At 36.5% G+C, this 20,883-nt stretch overlaps 1 protein-coding gene across 5 annotated transcripts in view; it reads right to left on the bottom strand.

The window, feature by feature from the left end:
• Window positions 1-20,883, bottom strand: part of lrp1bb (low density lipoprotein receptor-related protein 1Bb) — a 295,311-nt gene that overhangs the window by 65,734 nt on the left and 208,694 nt on the right. For all 5 annotated transcript variants that reach the window (XR_014207575.1, XM_082175929.1, XM_082175930.1 and 2 more), the window contains 13 exons: window positions 20,570-20,744; window positions 20,142-20,236; window positions 18,684-18,833; window positions 12,491-12,631; window positions 9,950-10,075; window positions 9,625-9,756; window positions 7,354-7,488; window positions 6,906-7,035; window positions 4,136-4,262; window positions 3,872-4,023; window positions 3,436-3,560; window positions 2,940-3,311; window positions 16-205 (listed from right to left, as the gene is read on the bottom strand). Coding sequence is in view for 4 of the 5 variants with exons in the window: in XM_082175929.1 (XP_082032055.1) it covers window positions 16-205; window positions 2,940-3,311; window positions 3,436-3,560; window positions 3,872-4,023; window positions 4,136-4,262; window positions 6,906-7,035; window positions 7,354-7,488; window positions 9,625-9,756; window positions 9,950-10,075; window positions 12,491-12,631; window positions 18,684-18,833; window positions 20,142-20,236; window positions 20,570-20,744 (2,050 nt within the window). In the remaining variant the exon portion in view is untranslated. The remainder of the gene's footprint in view (window positions 1-15; window positions 206-2,939; window positions 3,312-3,435; window positions 3,561-3,871; window positions 4,024-4,135; window positions 4,263-6,905; window positions 7,036-7,353; window positions 7,489-9,624; window positions 9,757-9,949; window positions 10,076-12,490; window positions 12,632-18,683; window positions 18,834-20,141; window positions 20,237-20,569; window positions 20,745-20,883) is intronic.

Genomic DNA, 20,883 nt, shown 5'->3' with positions numbered 1-20,883 from the left:
TGTCATTTTTCTTACTTTTGACATTCATCCAAGGCCAAGACATGGGGATGGTCATCCTCAGACATGGTGACAACAGCTTGCCTGGTGAAGGCTCCTTGTCGGCTCTGGTCTACTGTGTATCTGCTGATGCTTGAGGTGGTGGAGCTAGTCCAGTAAATCGTGTCCCATGCTCTGTGATAAGCCAAGCCCTCAACCGAACCCACATCTGGAGAGGAAAACAAACTACAGTTTGACCATGCTTCTATCCAGTCACATGGAAAGGTAATGTAATAGTATGTTCTCTTTGATGTATTTTTTTTTAAATTGCGTGTTCGTTTGTGCTAATACTTTCAACTTTTTTTTTGTATTCATAGCTCAGTTTAAGAATATGTTACAATTATTTTACTGTTATGATTATACCATCGTACGGTTTGATATAGACCATGGCAATGAAGGAATGTTGTATTTTTGAATGAAAAATATAACAAAAAACATTGCAATGGTGTTCACACACGCACGCACGCACGCACGCACGCACACACACACACACAGGTAATGTTGGTTTTCTTTTTGATACTGAAATCACAGTTTGTGAGTTCATTCAGAAAACCATAATAAATCAAAGTGACATCTCACTAAGCACTATAAAACTGTAAGGTTTTGTCTGCTGTCAAGTCTAAAACTTCATCAGTTAAATAGCAATTGTGTTTAACTTTGCAGAGGCTGTAGCTAAAAATGCCACACTTTGAAAAATCTTAGATACTTCTTTATTAACAGTCTGCAGAAATCCATCACTAATTAATCATTCACAATAAAAAGTGCCTGACAGCTTGCCTTTGCAGAAACTGTTAGAGAGGCTAGGGAGTAATTAACAGGGGATGTATGACTTAATTAGGGAAATACGGATTATTAACGTCCTCACCCTCTCCCGGTGACAGAACGCAGAGTGTGCATGAGTGTTTGTATGTGTTTCTGAGTGTGCATGTAGTCTAGGTGGCTGGGATTGGCTTTCATCTCTGGAAAAGTGAGTGAGCTCAAGTGTGGAAACGCCATCAAAAGAGCAGGCTCATTTCAACCTGTAGTCAACATCACTCTCTCACTCTCTGGCTGTCTGCGGTACTTATGCTCAAAATGGATCTAGGTGGAGGATATCTCTGTGAACGTTACAGTGTGCTTGCGGTATGAAAAGTTCAGGTTAATGGTCAAATGCACGTCTCGTTCAAAAACATCTCAATGCTCATATTCATCAAAATATCTAATCTGTACATTAGGTCTTGAAAAAAAATGTACAGCTAATTTTAATTACAGACCTTACATCTCAGTCAAATCAGTATTAATGTAATGTGCATTTTATGCTTAAGTAATCACTTGACAAATGTGCATGCCATTTTTTTTATTTAATTAGTTAATTTTAGATATTAATAATGCATTTTTATATTTAACTAATTTAAAAAAAGTAGTGTATTCAACAGCAATTTAGTTTTAACTGTAATACTGAAATTCCAAAAAAGAAAAAAAAAGAAACAGTGATTCTGTTTGCTGTAAATTATATTTTGTCATATACGCTAAACAAAGGCAAGAGAGAATCAGAAGAAAACCCCTTTTATTATCCCCAAGAGGATAGAGATGGCAAATTAAGTAAAAATGAAATATGAAAAGGTCTAATACCCAAGGAGCAATGAGGTTAGTTAAAAGAGAATTCAGAGAGTACTGTAAGTGGATAGAAGCACTAATCATGCAGCACAGAGGCTTTCTAAGTATATCTGCATCCCATTAACTTCAGCAAAGTGAAATGAGCTGGGATACTAAATACCAAAAAGGCCTTCAGGACTTTATTTTTCTCTGTTTACATAGGACAAAGAAAATGCATTTAGATAGTTCATGCAAAAAAAAAAAAAAAACAAAAAAAAAAATCACTTACTCAAATTGTTTTGTTCTAAAGCTATATGACTTTCTTTCTGAGGACTGAAGATTATAAGCTTTAAAAAAAGAAGCATACCATAAAAGTAAATTATGACAAATTAAATTTTTGGGTGAATTATTTCTTTAAGAACATCCCCTGAATTTCTGCTATCAATCATGAAGAATTTCATTCAAGAATTTCTGGTGTACAATTACGTTATTGCAACATTCTTCTTATTTTCCATTTGAACTTAGTTATGTTTGCATGCGTTCTGAATAAGAAATTACGAAGTGAACAAGCTATAATAAGTAGTACATGAGGTTTTTGTTGTAAAAAAAAAAAAAAAAACACCTGCCAAGATTGTCTCATTACATTGTAAATGGATAATACACAGTCATTAGGCATATAAGGTTTTCATTGTGGGCCACCATCAGACGTGGATATCGATCGCGGCTGAAATGTCTGCCGTATATAGCGTACATGAGGAAATCAATAACCATATTCTGAACTTTCCAACAGCAGTGACAGGCAGGATCTTGAAAAATATCACCCCGCTTCCATTCATATTTCTGTTACAGTTTGAGGACGGTGGAAATGAGACAAGCGATTTTAATCCATCAAGAATCCATCATGGAAAAAGATGCAGTGTTTTAAACATCTTTTTTGACAGTTAAATTGGTCCCACTTAGTTGTGGAAAAATGGAGGTAGCTATTACAACACTTTTACTAGATGTTGGATGCATGGAGGCCTTGCTGTACATCACAGGCAGTGCCACTTACGCTTTCCAACAAATGGCCTTTCGCAAATGGCTGCTAAGAGGCTGGAATGGTTCTAGTGGCAGAACATTAAACAACATGTGGGCCACTGCAATGAGTCTGCATCAGGACGACGAAAGGACCAAAAACAAATGCCCAAATCTGTGGAAGCAATATCTTTCATGATCATCAAAAGGCTAGCACAAAACCCAAACCAAGAAGCAATTAGCAGGACTTTCCAAAAACCCCTTCATAACCATTTCTGCAAGAAAGCATGCACAATAAAACCAACTAGACTTACTGTCTACTATGACTTGTCTTCCTGACCAGTCATCGTTGATCATCTGAATATTCCCAAAATGGATGTCGCTGAAGAATATGCGGTTGTGGTGTGAGCTCTGTTGCCGATAATCGAACGTCAGGGCGATGACGTTCTTGAAGTAATCTGGGTTCTCAAAAGGTTGGAGAGGGGAGTTAAGATCACTCTCGTCAGATAGGTGGATGCTCTTCAAGATGGTCCTTTCAGAGTAGAGAAGATAGCCCTCATATCTTTGGCAAGCAAAGCCATCTTCGGCCAAGTACCCATGGGCACAGGAGCAGGTCCTTCTTCCACTGCCCAAGTGAAAACACAGCTGTTGACAACCTCCATTGCTCCTTGCACACGGGTTGGTGCCTGCATGCAAAAGCATAGACGAACATCACTGGATGCACACTGCGATAATCAGAATAAATCTTGTTCTGTTTCAAGAAAACATATGTGGCATAATAAAATAAACTCATTAAGTTGAAACCTCAACCTTTCTCCCGGCCTCTGTTAAACACTTTCACGTCCTTCAGGTTGACGCCAAGACCACTTCTCATCGTCACGGCGTCGTTGGCATCGCTCTTGAATCCGCGCCGGATTGATCCATTGGCGTGGGCTCTGCAATAGACGGCACAGAGAGAGAGTCTGACATTGGCGTAATGGTGGCAGTTTTCTAATTAAAAGCAGCAAGACTCATTAAACACACAGAAAAGCTGCTTTAGCGGCAAAGCCGAGAAAACGTCACCTTGGCGATGACTTGTGGTACATCCTATTTACATAAGGCCAACGGAGACTGCCTGGGAGATGACATAAACATACGGCAGGCCTCATAATAACCTTGCTCGGAAGGGGTTAATCCGTTGAGACTGGAGCAGCTGGCTCCGTGGGCCACTTTGGAGAGTGTAGCACTTAGTAAAATAATAAATTACCTGTCAGACCAGTAGATGTAAGCCCCGAACACAGCCACGGAGAACAGGTCCACATTGGAGGCTGACAGTACAATCTCTCGGCCCTCCCCTGTTTCAAGGTTGATCCTTTCTATCTTGTCGGTCCGGGCGTCGCTCCAGTATAATCTATTTTCCTAGAAAGCAATTTGAAAATGAGCACCTCTCCCTTTGAGCAGCTCTATTTTATCAGCATCAGAAGAAGAGAGAGTGAGCGGAGCATCAGGAAGTAGAATCATGTCACCCTACCTCGTAGTCAATGGTGATTCCATTCGGCCAGGCAATGCCAGAACTGACCAGGGTCACTTGGTCAGAACCGTCCAGTCGTGCACGACCTATGCAAGGATTTTTCCCCCACTCGGTCCAGAATAAGTAACTGTTAATTGGAAAAATCTGATCCAGATGACCATTTTAACAATTAAAGACCTTAAAGGAACAGTTCAGCCAAAAATGAAAATTCCGTCATCATTTGTTCACTTTAAAGGGATAGTTCACTCAAAAATGAAAATTTGCTGTTAATTTACTCACCCTCCGACCATCCAAGATGTAGGTGACTTCTTTTTTTTCTTGAGTAGACCAGTAAAGAAGATTTTTTAGAAGAAACTGTGTTCCTCTGTGACTATACAATGGAAGTCAATGGGTGTCATCACTTTGAGATAAAAAAAAACAAACAAAAAAAACATATGCAGACAAAACAAAATACCTGCAGCTCGACGATACATTAAGGTCTTAAGAAGCGTAACGATCGGCCTATAAAGAAACTGAACATTATTTACAACATTTTTACCTCTAATCCACAGCCTTGGCAAACGGCCCTGAGCGTGAAATTTCTGACGCATAATGACGTATGCGCGGAAGTGAGAGTTCACCAGCGGTACGAATGGATAAAGCTGTTTAAAAGTACCAGTCATCACAATGGCTGATGATTTAAATGATCTCAATGTAACACTAGACAAAGTGTTGCCTGCAGTTTACACATGGCAAACTAAAGACTATGTACAAAAAGCTGCGGCTCAGCAATGGAGAAAAGCTGGGATCTTCAGTCAGGCAGCTGCCTCAACGATTTCTTCAAGTTGTGGCATTGCAATGTTCCATTCGTGACAACAGAGGCTCTCTACTAGAGACCTCTGTCTCCCCGAGGCTTGATGATGTTACCCTGCCGCTGCTTCCTCAAGCTCTCGCAGTTCTTGATCAGAGTATTCTGGTTCAAACAAGTATGGTTGTGCAAAAAATTCCACGTTGTCTAGTGTTACATTGAAATCATCAGACATTGTGATGAGCGGTACTTTTAAACAGCTTTAGACGTTCCTACTGTTGGTGAACACTTTGTAGTAAACAAACAAAGTGTGAGGTCACTCCCGTACATACGTCATTATGCGACAGGAAGCTCACACTGCAGACTGTTGTGAACGCGCTCAACGTGCTCAGGACCGTTTGCCAATGTTGTAAATAATGTTCAGTTTCTGGCATAGACCGATTGTTTCGCTTCTTAAGACCTTAATGTATCATCATGAGCCGCAGCCCGTAGGTATTAATTTTGTTTTGTCTGCATGTGTTTTTTTGAATCTCACAGTAATAGCACCCATTGACTTCCATTATTTGAATCACAGAGGACCACCGTTTTAGCTAAAAATCTTGTTTACTGTTCTGCTGAAGAAAAAAAAGCCACTAACAGCTTGGATGGCCTAAGTTTGAGTAAATTAACAGCAACTTTTCATCTTTTGGTGACCTATCCCTTTAATGTCATTCCAAACACATATGATTTTCCTACAAAAATCTGAAGACTCTGAAATCTGAAAAGGATGCAAAAGTATCATAAAGTGGTCCAAGTGGTCATTATTTTGAACTGAATCTTTTCAATAAATCACTTTAATGCAAGACTTCAGAAACCTTATGATAATGTTTTGAGAGAAACAATTGTATATTACTAAATATATATTGACATCAGCCTTACAACAACTTGGCTTTAGATTCATTACAGAAGTATAAATCATTGTGAACAAATCATTCTTTTAAATTGAATTGGTTCAGTGAACTGTTTGATTTGATTCTTAAAACTTCACCAATCTGTCTGGTATGGTTCTCAATGATTTGGTCGTAGCCGTTAACATTGAGTATTATACTTTTATGATACTGTTTGCATCCCCTCTGAATCTTGAAAGCTTCCCCATTCACTATAAAATTACATTTACATTTAATCATTTAGCAGACACTTTTATCTAAAGGATACAAGGAAAAAGTAAAAGAACAACCTGCACAGAATTCCTACGTTTGTGCTGACAGAAAGTAAGCTGTATAGGTTTGGAACGACATGATGGTGAGTAAAAGATGTCAGAATTTTCATTTTTGGGTGAACTACTCCTTTAAAGTGTATAACTGTTGTAATACCACCAAGGAAATGTCATTCAAAGTTTGACTCAACTGGGAAAGGAAAAGACAGCTTTTATAGCCTTAGGCTTGAATGGGAGGCTCTTTTTTTGGATGTCTGGGATTTAGAGGATCCCACTCCTGATGCTGTCTGCTGTCAGCAGATATTTGGTAGATGGGTTAACACGCTCATATGTCTAAAACTTGTCTTCTCAGTGTGTGATTCTGATTGTAGGGTGTGAAGAACAAAATCAAGGCAATCCACAAAAAAAAAAAACTAGCATGGAGACCATAGATTTTGATTCTAATTACTGAAAGAATACCATAATGGACTACAAAATGGGACTAAATGGAGATGCATTTCTGCTCGGTTTAAATTCTTCATTTGGTTCATTAGAGATGGCCAAGACATTTTAAAGCCATTTTGTCAGCAAAACAGTCTTAGGCAGATCACAATATGTATTTGACCTTCAAAGGTCAAAAATCCCCTGCATTTTCATTTCTCAAGAGCTCATTGTATTACATGGTCTAATGCACTTGTATAGTTCCCTAAAATGTACTTAGTAATTTGCTAAGTCTTTCTAAAGATTTATATTACTGAACAGCAGACATGGCTGAATCTGATGCATTGTCTCAAAGGCATGTGACGTACCCTCTCTGTGGATGCACTGCAATGGCTCTTGGCTGATCCAGCCCGTCTGATATTACAACTGACCGGTAGAGACCATTTAGACGAGCAATTTCAATGAGGTTGAGGCCATGGTCTGTCCAGTAAAGGTTACCTGGTTAAAAAAAATACCAAATAATAATACTTCACAAGATGACTGTTTTTATTGTATTTGAATTGTATTGTATGCTATTATATTATATCAAATAAATGCAGCCTTGGTGAGCGTAAGTATTTGTTAAAATAATGTTTTCCCAAAAATATAAACAATTGTACTAAACCTAAACTTTTGAATGGTAAAATGCAAAGATTTTATCTTGAGAAGTGCTGACATTGTGTGCTGAGCAATACCATTTATTGAAAAACTATACACAGACAGATAGTGATAGAAAAATGGCAGCATTCCATTTTTATAATGATGTTTGTGTCTAACCAGCAATCCAATCGACTGCGATGCCCTCCACTCTGTTGATGCCAGTGGTGATAATGTCTTCCCTCCATGTCTGATCCCTCTTGGCTCTGGAGATCCGGTTTAAACCCATGTCTGTCCAGTAAATTGTATCATTGCCTGTACGAAGGAGAACATTTTTATTCACATTAAGAGCAAAGCTGGTAACATAAATAGTGTCTGAGAATGCATCTCAGAAGCTTTAAATAAATAAATAAAGCAAGTAAGCACAGGACAGATATATCCTGGAAACGTCTTATAAGGTTTGTAAGAGATCCCATAATAATTTCTAATGCTTTTCAACAGTAATAACTACAGTTGCCAACAAGCTTTTTGTAAGGGGACATTCAAAGTGAAAAACAAGAATTGTGTAGCAAACAAATCAAACATGATTAGCAATGACAAAAAAATTGTTTTGACAGAAGCACGCTCTAAATGTAAATGGTATTTTTGCCCTACAACCGAATGCGGCAAGAGTAGTTATTTACTTGCACCCTACTGTTATTGCTGAATTTACACAGCTAACGGATTTCTTACATGTGACAACAGCCAGCTGGAAGGCCCTCATCTGTTTTATGCTCCAACAAGCTGCCTCTTAATAACATGCAAATGGTATGCATGTGTAATCAGCTGTCATAGGCTGAGTCGGACTGGGGTTTTCTTCACCTGAGATGCGCTGATTCTGGTGGTAGGCGAGAGTATTTGCATAGAAACTCTCTGACCATCTGCCTCTATTGCCCTGCTACTGAGGTCAGCAATTCTGCCATGTTTCCCAACCCACACCGCGTGTAAAAAAAAAGACCTGTCCATCTAATGACTTAAGGTGAATTAAGGTGACTGAATAATTGTTTGAATACATATAAACATCTATTCAGTTTAGAGCAGATAGAAAGGATGAAGTACGCTTTACTCCAAGGTAATGATTTTCTTGCTAAATTATGTATTGACAACAGTGCTATACTACTACTAGTAGTATATAAAATAATAATAATGATAATAATAATAATAATATGTATTATTACATAGAATGATAGTTTTGAATTATTATTAATAATAATAATAACAATAATAATAAGATAATTAATAAAAAATAATAACAATAGTTTATTATGTAGAATGATGATGTAATGAATTAATAATAATAACGTAATATTATTAATAATGAACAGTATTCATAATTTCTTAATATTTACATTATATTTTTTAAATAATATAAACATAATAATAAGATAACAAATGTAAAAAGGTATGTTGATATACGTTTTAATTGATTGACAGACCTAATTATTATTATTACTAGTAGTAGTACAGTAGTAGCAGTAGTGCTATTTTACTTTACATAATTTAAATAAATAAATAAAATGACAAAATGTATAAAATATTTATTAAAATAAAATAAATATGAATAATAACAATAATACAAATAAATGCAGCATATATTACAAACAAACAAACAAACAAACAAACAAATAAATAACAGTAACCTCGCATCGTCTGTATAGCGTGCTTATCCTTTGCACCAGCTCTAAACTGAATGGAATGCTGTATGGACTGTATTTTCAGCACAGTGTTTGTTGGTTGTTTGTTAATGGGAGAAGGAAAGGTCAGGTCCCATTTGAATGATTACAGTAGGTAGTCTGTGCTAATGCATGCATACGTGTTTGCATGTTTATGGAAATGTCTCATATTATTGACTGTTAGAATGATAATTTGGTACCATCACATGTGGACTGCCCCCTTGACGCTCACTTCATTTATGCCACTTGTCACCACAAAATGATCCACAAAAACGGGCTGAATAATCTTGCATCAGACCACTGTCAAATTAACCTCATTCAGAGAATGAATAATGCATAGTATGACAACAACCCCTCAACACCATCAGCTTTGTGATCTCAGCACTACTTTCATTTGCTAGATTATCTACTATACTGCTTTCTGTCCCTTATGGTTCTAGCAACAGCATATGAGACACAAAAGGGAATATTTATCTGAGTTACTGTTTGCATCAACTTGTTTAACCAATCTGAGTGGTTTATCTCTTCAACATGTGATATGGAGTCTTGTAGAGTCCCTTCTGATCTGGTATAAAACTGTGTAGCTAATACAAAAACTGTAGATCTGACAGCAAACAACATTTAAAAAAAGTAATACAGAGAAGGCAATACATGCCTTATCTTTGTTGTGCACACACAGAAGATTCAGAGAGTGGCTCTAGTGAACAGAATAGAAGATAGCAGGACTACATGAAAGTACCTGCATGAAAGTCCACGCCAACGGCAAACAAGGTGCCGCTGATGGGCATCAGTGTCTCTGCGTGGTCACTGGGATCCAAAGCGATTCCACGTATCCCCTCATGAAAAGAGTACATCAGAAAAGAACTCAAGCCTGTGATAGACAACAGCAAGCGAGAGATGTTAGATTGAGGTCAAATGAACGTCACACAGTTTTCTTTAGACGCCTTCCACACAATACAAGAAGTAACTAACTGAAAAAACTATATGAATTGTAGTTAAAAGTGAAGAAAAAATTCATGACATCCCTGCCAAACACAAGGACACGCGTCACGACTGCAGCCTACCTTCACAGGAGAGACGGTCACTGCGCAGGTTGTAGCCAATGGTGCAGGCACATGTACGTGTGTTTTCAGATGTGGGCAGACAGAGCTGAGAGCAACCACCATTATTTAACTGACAGGCATTCCTACCTGAGAGACCGCAATGAGAAGAGACAACATGGTGATGAAATTGTCTTGAAAATAAGTCTTGAAAACTATTTGTGGAGAAGAGACAACTGCTGACTGTAGTTGTTGGTCTTCTCTTTCTCTGACACTTCTACATTATTGCAAGAGAACTATTCCAAACCGTATTGAAAACATGTATATTTCTTAAACACAGAAACATGATAGGTGAAGTTTATATTCCGATCTACTTGAACAGCCAGATAAAAAAAAAATTTAAAAAAGTCTTCTGTTTTTTTTTTATACATTTCCTGAACCCCATAAATCTCCCATTGCTCATACAAACAATCTTTTGACATTGTATGATGATTTTAAATATTGTCATTATACTTAAGCCAAAGCAAATTCTAAAAAATGTATCAGGAGGAAAATATCTAATCTGTATTAAGATGTGATACATGTCCACTAGTTTTGAGTTTTGTTGGTTTTGATATCCGGACTGCTATTTCGAAGTGTTTTTCTGTTTACATTGCTCCCAGTGTTTACTTCTTGTGTTTTACTTTGTTCCCATAGTTAAGCCTTGTTATTTTATACTCATTATTATTGCTAATGTACATTACTGTTCATAAGTTTGGAGTTGGCAAGAGCATATGACTTATGCTCACCATGACTGCATTTATTTGATCACAATATTGTGAGATATTATATATATATATATATATACATATATATAAAATTGTCTTTTATTCCTGTGATGCTAAAAGCTGAATTTTAAGCAGCTATTACTCCAGTGTCACATGATCCTTCAGAAACCATCCTAATATGCTAATTTGAAGCTCAAGAACTGTTTTCAACTGAATAGAAAGTACAAAATAAATCTTTTGTAACATTATAAATGTATTTATTGTCACTTTTAGTCAATTTAATGCATCCTTGCTAAATCAAAGTATTAATTTCTTTCAAAAAAAGAAGTAAAAAACATTTGAACTATAGAGTAAACCTGAAGAGAAACATTTTCATTTGAAAGCCAATTGACATATAAACTGCTGTTCTGATATCATTCCTAAAGCAATTTCACAGAGATTGATATTATACAAAACCCATGTCCTCCTGTTAAAAACTAGGGCTGTCAAAAGAATATGAATGATAATGTTTAATATCATTAAAAAGCTGAATGAAACCCTCATATCAAAGTTAATATGTTAACTTGTTCAATTCATTGTTCAAGTTCCAAAATAATATATTTTTTAAATGTTTTTTAACTTGAGGAAATGAGGGGTTAGAAATCATGGGGGCCCTCAGGGGAGATTAGGCCCTCCATTGCCCCCCTTTTCGGGTATTCAAAGATTTCTTTAATTTATTTTACTTTGTGCAATCCATTATCCCTTCCACAAAATTCTCTGTTTCTGAGGCATGTCATTTACGCTTTTATATGAACGCAATATATTAACAAGTTCGGTCACATTGGTCTGGTCGTAATTTGGGATGTCTCTCCTCAATTTATGAAAGGTGTAAGTGTTGCCATCAAGTCAAGATGACTTCACACTCTTCCCGGAAGTCTTACTCTCGTCTTAATTGTATAACTGAAATTGAAGGGGAGGGAAACTGCACCACTGTGTATTGGCACAAGCTTTCACGGAAAGCTCAGCTTGCACATCTACGACAGTAATAAGACAGCTCCGCATTATGAATAGAGAGGCTAATTGCTGCCGGAGAAATTTGGTGGCTGGATAGATTTACATTTGAGCCCGTTTAATGGTCATTTCTTATTCAAGTCGACAGTTTAGTGGGATCCACAGCAATGCCGTTAATGGATCTGCCATTAGTGTGAATTATTTGCAGAATAACTCACAAAATGGAAAACCAATATCTGAATATATCTCTGCTTAGGAAATCTCTCTCATAGAAAACAGAAAGCAGTTGACTTATTTAGAGCTAGCAATTTACAAATAAATTAAACAAGATAGTATAATGCTCAAAATGTATGGTCTTGTTTATTTCAGTACATTTCTTTTTATATGCTACTTAAAGACCCCATGAACTTCCATACAAAGTGTTGGTTTGTAGTCTGTGTCTGTTCATTTTGAGGCTAATCACTGCTTGTGTAGCCCTAAACATAGACTTAATTCACAGATATATGCATTTAAAATGAGCAATTTTTCTCTCCCAGGAAAAGAGTGTTTTTTCTTTTTTTAAACATTGATGACTCATATTAAACTACAAAGATCCAAAATCCAAACAAATGCTCTGTAGAATGGGGATGTACTATCAAGTAGCTAAATCATGGTACGTGTTTGTGACTCAACTAAAGCCTACAGGCTAAAAGCGACAATATATGCAAAGCACGTCAACACTGGAAAGAAATGCAAAATCCCTTCAGTTAGTCATTTCAAAGACAGTCATTTGTATTTTTGGGGCAACATTGACTGTATCACGGCACACCTTTCTGACCATCTCTGTCGTAGACCTTCATGTGTACCACTCCACTGGTCTTATTGCGCAGCACCACCGGGTTTCGTCCATCCCGTTTGGCGACCGTCCCCAGCTGAGCCAGATCGTCATCGGCCCACCACAGCCTGCCACCTGGAAAAACAGATGAATTATTTATTTCCCAAAGTCACAGAACCAGTAGGTCTGACTGCCAATGGAGGCACATGCCATTATCATTTGTTTGTCCTTTTTATTCCACACGCATATAATCCGGTGGTTTATTTGGTGCCAAAACTATGCTATGCTACAGTGTACGGGTGGGCGAGGGAGGTGGTTGGAGAGAGAGAGATAGAGCGAGCGAGCGAGCGAGAAAAGTAAAGAGATAAGACTTGAGCATTATGCATGTTCCCTTCCCAGTGTGAGTCAATGAGGCAGAGCTCAGGGCAGCCTGGCTACGTGCCCTGGCTGAAGACAAGGGCTCTTCATTCACAAAGCCATCAGAGTGCATCTATTCTCACAGTGGCGCTGCAGCTAGCAAGCCCCTCGTGTTGTTTCCGCTCTGTAAGGCTGAGTGTGCCACAAAGGGCCTCAGAGATTGTCCTTGGCTCCGAGCCTAGACCATATCTGTCTGCTGCAGGAATACAGGAGAGCAGGAGACAGTCGTAGCTGTGCAACCGTAAAATCAAACACATTTTTGTATTTGTAAAGAAGGATTGAACTAACCGAATGACACTGAATGAAAAGGCTGAAAAGTTAATCAACAAAATCAGTATAATCGCAGTTCCCATCAAGAGACCGTGAGTATGTGATTGTTACAATAAAACTGTAGTGACTTTGGTTCAGATTTTCAAAGCTTTCTCCAACTAATTTTGAGATTTTACAATAGTAACAATAATTGAAACAACTATACTGTTTTAATGGAACCATTGTGAATTTTAATATAGGGATATTAAAACAAAACAAAAGTTACATAAAAAAATACGTTTTGGGTTGGTAAGATTTTTAAAGAAATTAATACTTTTATGTATTGCGTTAAATTGGTCAAAACTGACAGACATTTATAATGTTTAATTATATTTCAAATAAATGTTTATATATATATATATATTTATTTATTTTTTTGTATCTTGAGAAAAAAAAAGTATTACAAAAAAGCACAACCGTTTTCCATAATAAGAAATGTTACCAAATCAGCATATTAGAATTATTTCTGAAGGATCATGTGACGCTGAAAACTGGAGTAATGATGCTAAAAATTCAGCTTTGCCATCACAGGAATAAATTACATTTTAAAATATATTCAAATATAAAACAGTTATTTTAAATTGTAATACCATTTCACAATATTATTTTCTCTGTATTTTTTACCAAATAAATGCAGCTTTGAAGGGTATTAGAGGCTTCTTTTAAAAACATTTAAAAAATCTTACCATCCCTAAACTTGTATATTTAGAACAGAGCAGTTGCCTACTGCATGATTAAACTCTTTCATATGTATGCAATGAGTACAAGCACAAATTTTTTCAACAAGATATTCATGTCTCTTGTCTCCTCCATAAACCAGAAACAAATAATAGTGTCATTTAGGCCACAGAGAGTCTCCAAGCAGATATTTGCTTTTTGTAGTGAGGCCAGCTGTGTATAAATGACATCCTACCCTGAGCAGCCAGTGGCGTATTTGACATTCAAGATTGCTTGCATAGGTCATCACTGCAGTCAATATTAATCTTTACCTGTCCAGGGTGAGAGACATCAATGATTGCTTCTGGGTGTAATGTCCATTTAAACTGTTTGATCACAGAACAACACAGGTCTTAAGGTGACACACAGCCCACTAAACAGCAGCTTGCACTTGCCTGAGTGGTCACATTCCATTAAAGATTCTACCAGGAGGAGGTGGCAAGACTGAATCCTGTCAGGAAAATTGCTTTCATTTCTTCAGTCATCATGCTCTTCAATTACGGTTTCACGCTCTAATAACGGATGTGACTTTGATGCAAGGCGGCCATTGGATTTTTTTTTTTGCTTAATAATGATGCTGCATCTTTCAAACAGCCGCCGCTTGTATCGATCTGCTGATCATCTGTCTCTGCCGAGTATATTTCCCTGCACAGCTCTCTGTAATGATAAGGCCTGTCCCTCAACACAAACTGCAGGGTGGTTGATTTTACCGTGCCGGGTGGCTGAAATCGTAAACCATTTCCGTTACAGCAAGACCAAAGTAAATATACGGGGACATCAACTGATAGCATGTTATACAGGTTAACCTTGGCAAATGCCCTAATTTATGTTGCTTTTGCTAGGAGGGAGATAGAGCCGACAGAGACTGAAGATCTTATCCCCCATCATCACACGGAAATCATACAGCCTAATGGAAAAGTTTGTTTCATTCCTGTTCAAAACTGTGAACAGTCTACCTGTAATTTTGAGGAGATAAGCAAATAATAAGCAAACAACTATAATCTGTGCCAAAAAAGGAGAAGAAACCTGCCTGCAAAACTACCTGAAAAACTATGTGCAAGTGTACCTACACTGTAAGTAAAAAGCTGTTTTAAACGTTTTAACTGTTTTAAATATTTTTATGACATTATTTTTGAAGGATCCTCACTTTACAGCATTTTTACACAAGTGCCTAAACCTTTACACAGTACTGTAGTTTTGCAGGCAGGTTTCTTCAAGCGTCTTGAAGACGTTGCCACAGTTTTCTTCATGTAATCACCGACAGACTCGATGATGGTGAGATCAGATCTCCGAGTGGAGCATGCCAGCTGTTGTCAGACTCCTTGTGCATACAAAAATCTCTTTTTTTACAAAAATTATTACAATTAATGGAAAAAGGAATGTTTGGAAATGTGAACCGATATTTCTACTGACACACTAGAGCAAAATACATAAATAACTGGCTTAAAACCATTTTTTTTGGGTGAAAATACTAACGTGCCTAAGACTTTTGCATCTTATATATATATATATATATATATATATATATATATATATATATATATATATATATATATGAAGTATGTATGTGGCTGTTACACACATTTTTGACTTTTTGTGCATATGAGCTGAAGGGGAAGTAATGTATTCCAAATTTTTCCCTCTTTATGCTGAATGTGACTCTTTGTTCTCTGATGACATTCTCATGCTGCATATTAATATATACCATTCTTTTAGATCTCTGTGGGTAACCTGCATGGCAATGTGGCGTATGCATTATAAAAACAGAGACTGCCGGTATTTGAAAGAAAAGCAGTGTTTTGTGTGCTTGGAAGGGACAGCTGTCTTATCATACAAGTATATGTGCAGAAACCCAGTCTGCTTTACTTATTACAAAGATAACATCAATCATACTGAGACTCTTTCATCTCCTCGCCTTGTTTCCTTTCGTATTCACATTGAGGATGTGATTACTTTATATTTTATACTTTTTAATCAACTGTATAAGCATGGTAAGGTATATATGCTGTACATCTGCAAGGCATTAAGAGAAGGAAATTATCTTATGCCATTGTTTGACTGGTTCATATTCAGCATGGAAGAGGGAAACATGGAATTCTAAGTGAAATTCCACTCATCACCCACTTATACACCAACTCAAGAGACTGCGAGATCATCTGCCCACCTGCATGCATATGTAATCGGCCCCTGGCCATTCAGGCTCTAAGATGGTCTTTCCTTTATAGAGGTGTGATACAGCTTTGAAAAATTGTAGAATTTATCCATAATACCGGTGGTATGTGGTGAATACTGTATATATACCACAATACTGTGTATATAAGTTTGGGGTTTATTTTTTGATAGTAATAAATACTTCTATTCAGCAAAGAAGCATCAAATCGATCAAAATAAATACTTTTGCATTGTTACAAAAAAAATCTATTTCAAATAAATCCTGTTCTTTTGAACGTTATATCCATCAAAGCATAAAAAAAAACATAAAAAAAAAAAAAAAAACATTAAGCAGCACAACTGTTTTAAACACTGATAATGAGAATTGTTTCTTGAGCACCAAATCATGTTAGAATTATTTCAGAATGATCATGTGACTGGAATAATGGCTGTTGAAAGTTGAAAACTTTGCCATCACAAGAAAAAACTAAAACTTATAAGCATAAGAGACTTAAAAAAAACATAAAAAAAAAAAAAACACACAGACCCCAAACTTTTGAATGATAGTGTATACACTATATGGGCAGTATGGACTAAATCCACATGTTAAAGAAAATCTTATCAGAAATGTGATGCAGTAGAAAACTTTCTACTAAAATAACCAACCATCTACTGCATTTCTGTATTCATTTGTTGGAACTATTTGACTCATATCCTAGTGTAGTCTTCCAAGAAAGGGCATAGCAAGCATGTTCAGTACAAACACAAGCAAACACACACACACAAAAGAAAAAAACATGCATACCAAAAACACATCTCTGGCATTTTGTCATACTATAAACGAGAAACATAACTGTCCACCAAACAGACTCATAGGTTTTTGCAGAAGTAATGGAAAGCATTTCCTCAATGGAACAAAGGCCTATTAATTGTGATAGATAGCGGCTACTGAAAGTATCATTTTGCTGTTTTGCTGTACAGTGCTACTTCTTTGAAAGTAACCCATTAGTCTTTGTGGCAGCCTGCATTCTGCTCCCAATTTAATAATGACTCAAACTTTGTTTAATTAAAAGAGTGTCACCACTTCTTACAAATTGCATTTGTTTTTTCAGCTCATCATAGCTGCTCTAAAATAGAACGTGACTATAGAGGTTTTCCAAAGATTAATACCTTTGCAGCATGCAGACAGTGTAATCAGTTAAAACAGGGGTTTAGGGAAATAAATACATGCTAATGAATAATTAACGGGCATAAGTTTCCACCCACAAAGACAGACAGAGAGTAATGTGAGAAAACATGTCAGATGACATTGAACATTGAGAGTGTAATACATTTAGGCAAAGAGAAAGAGAAATGGTCTAATATAAAGTAAAAGCGCACAATTACAAGCTTTGCTGTATTTACTGCTTTTATTTGAAAGTTATGCAACTCTCTTCCCTTCCAATGCTACCAGCATGACTGACTTCTTTATAAACCCTAGAATTACAGCTTCTGGCCAATGTTTATAGTTGTAATTTGAGTCATACAGTGATTAAAAATTGCATTGAATAAAATGGATATCTTCCAAGACAGCCTTTATTAGCTTGGTTTATATAAAGCTAAATCAATCAAACTTCTCCACTTTCTAAGATGTATGTTTACGCTCCTCAGGGAAGCAAAATGTGGTCTTTGGTCATTCTATGATGGGTTTCCTAGGGCTAAATGGAAATTGTTCAATCTATTTTTGACAAAATGCCTTTATTTTGTCAGTCTTTACCAATCTGAAGCAAAGTAGCTGTAGACTCACAGTGTCGCACTTGAGTCTAATATATCATCATAACTAATTCTGATCAAGTACTGCAAATTTTGACATAAAAAGACCATCTGACCTAGGAATGTAACATTACCAACCACAGCTTGTTCTTTTACCCAGACATTTAGGGATGGTAAATCATGACTCGTTTAAATACTGGGCCAGCAATCTCTGTGAGCAGAACAGAAATGACAACATGTAAGTTGACTTTTTTATGTATAGAATAAAGTACAGAAAAATAAACATGGAATAAGGGGAATATACCATTCTTATCTAGTCCAATGATCTATTATCAATTATCTAGTCCAATTGCTACTATGTGCCTTAAACAGAAAACAGAACCTTTACAAGATCCAATGACAAAGTCTTTGCAAACTTTGACAAAATCGAATAACCAGTTTTTCTTCAGAAAAACGTATTGTTGCAACCGGGTGCCTTTTAAACATAATTTTGTTTCTGATAAAACTGATAAATAGCAGCCAGCTGCTAACCAACCAGATGGTCTGAGGGCATGCCATGTGAGACTAATTTACAATGTTTTCCTTTTACCACTTCTCACTTTCACTTATTTTTTCTTATAAATGTGCTCCTCATGGTGTGCTGTTACCAAAGCAACAAAGTCCAGTAATTTCATTCAATATTCTCAAACTCAAACATTAATTAGAAAAACACATGTAGATAAAATATCAGCCATATGCCATCAAATCAACACGTAAGCAGTCATTTTCTTAAGGTTAATGGTGGTTAGCCTTTGACCTAAGCCTGACTAATGAAGAATGAATTAGATGCTATATCACTTACCCATAACTGCTAGAGCCGCAGCTTTAGTTAAGTCCCTCTTCATGCTTTCAATGACCTCAAAGCCACTGCCGTCCAGATTGCACCTGTTGATAGTCCCATTAGCAGAACTGATCCAATACATTTTCCCTGCTGGAAAGTCAATCGAAAGTCCTGAGGGAAAACAAGAAGTCAGTTAGAAACTGTTGTTTGGAGTGCTGGTATGGAATCCCTTCAGATCATTACTTTAAAATATACCTTATATATCGTGTATATTTATCTGTGTGAGTGTGAGATGGTTTTTTTTTTTACAGCTTGAAATATAGTTGCGACCTCTTTGAGACACACTAAATCACTTGATTAAAATTAATCTCTGTCTAAAACCTGTTTCAAAAGTGGAAACGGTGAGCGTTTGACAGAGTGGGAAAATTGATTGTGACAAGTGAAGGATATTTCAATAGAGTGTCAGGACAGTTTTGATTGAGAGAGGGGCTAGTGCATGATATACTCCCAACAACAACAACAACAGACAAGACTTTAAACTCTCAGACATCTTTTCCAAGACTCCCTCTAAAACAAAAGGAGCACGTGATTTGATAATCAATGAATGTACAGGGGTATAAAAAACTACAGAGGAACCATATTTAGCTGGAGGATGGGAGCTGTGTAAATGTTTATATACATGGATGGAATCAAGAGGCCAGGGATGCACAAACTTTGTAAATAAACCTGTTAAACCACAATTTTCTCCTGGCTTTGTGAGGCTGTGGAAATGAAATGAAACTTATATCTGTCACACGTATAAGAATCCAATGAGACTTGAAACAGGAAATCTCACAAAATAGTCCTTTAAAGGAAACTCAAATACTCAGGAAGGTTGCATGTAACATAAACACAACTAACAGTGACCGACATTGAACTGAACCAAACAGAAGTATTTATACACCAGGGAAATTAGCTAATTAAATGACAACAGGTGAACGAAATGACTAATCAAACAAACTGAGAAACTAGGTCAAGAAAAAACAAACTGAAAGTCCATAAACATGACAATATCTTCAAAGCCTTTAAATTCAGCAGCAGTTTATAGAGACAGTTGACTCAAGTTCAAGTTTTCAATGATCATATTTAAAGGTAATTAACTACAGCAATTGCTTTACTGTAGGTCAAAACTATAGGGATGACTAATCAGAGGTCTCTTCACAAAGATAATAGTTGTGGCCAGTTACATTTTAGACTGAAATGGATTTCACTGCCTGTTTTAAGTAAGTTACGTAAAATAGTTTTTCTTATATTTCGTATAGTTTTTCAGAATAAAAAGTATGATTTTGTCCTCAGAAATGTAATTAAGAGTACATTGGAAAACAGTGACTCATGTGCTTTAAACCCTTGTGAATGTAAGAACTGCGAGGGAATCAAAGAGAGAAAATTGACATACAGTAATACTGAAGCTTTCTCTTATAGACTGAAATCAAGACATACCAACTGGTTCTCTCTGGTTTTGATGAAGAACCTTCCTGTTACTTCCATCCATATTGGCTACGTTTATTGTACTACCATCAGTCCAGTAAATTTTTCTAGACCATGAAACAAAAAAGACAATTTTAGGAGAAACATTTAAAATAATTATTGTGGTTTGTATTTAAGGTTGACATGACATATGTATATATATATGTAAATATGTATGTGTGTGTGTATATATATATATATATATATATATATATATATATATATATATATATATATATATATATATATATATATTTATATTTAAGAAGAAGGGGAAGAAAATAACATGTATTATATTAATTTATTCACACCAATTAATAAGAAATTTCTGATAAATATAGGCAATAAGAGCAAACAAAAATCTTACTCATACTTGCAATCTGTCCATGTGGGCTGCTTACCCTTTGGCTGGGTGCACAGTCAGACACTTTGGTTTGTCAATCCCATGGATGACTGAGGTTTTTAGAGATCCGTCTAGTCGGGCAACATTGACCTGCGTCTCCTCGTTCTCAGAGCTCAGCCAATACATGTTCCTTGAGAGCCAATCTATTGCCAGCCCACGGCAGTTTTGAATATCTGCACGTAGCAGAGATAGCCATTAACACAGGAGCACATTACAACAAGCCTCATGGGTGACTGCAGCACTTCTGCGCATGCTGTAATAAAATGTTGTGTGCAAATAACTTCCAAAAGCACATGCTTGGCATGCTAATCA

Source organism: Leuciscus leuciscus (genome assembly GCF_965113295.1).
Source record: "Leuciscus leuciscus genome assembly, chromosome: 7".
In the NCBI taxonomy this organism is placed as follows: domain Eukaryota; kingdom Metazoa; phylum Chordata; class Actinopteri; order Cypriniformes; family Leuciscidae; genus Leuciscus; species Leuciscus leuciscus.
This window is presented reverse-complemented; position numbering and strand designations above follow the sequence as displayed.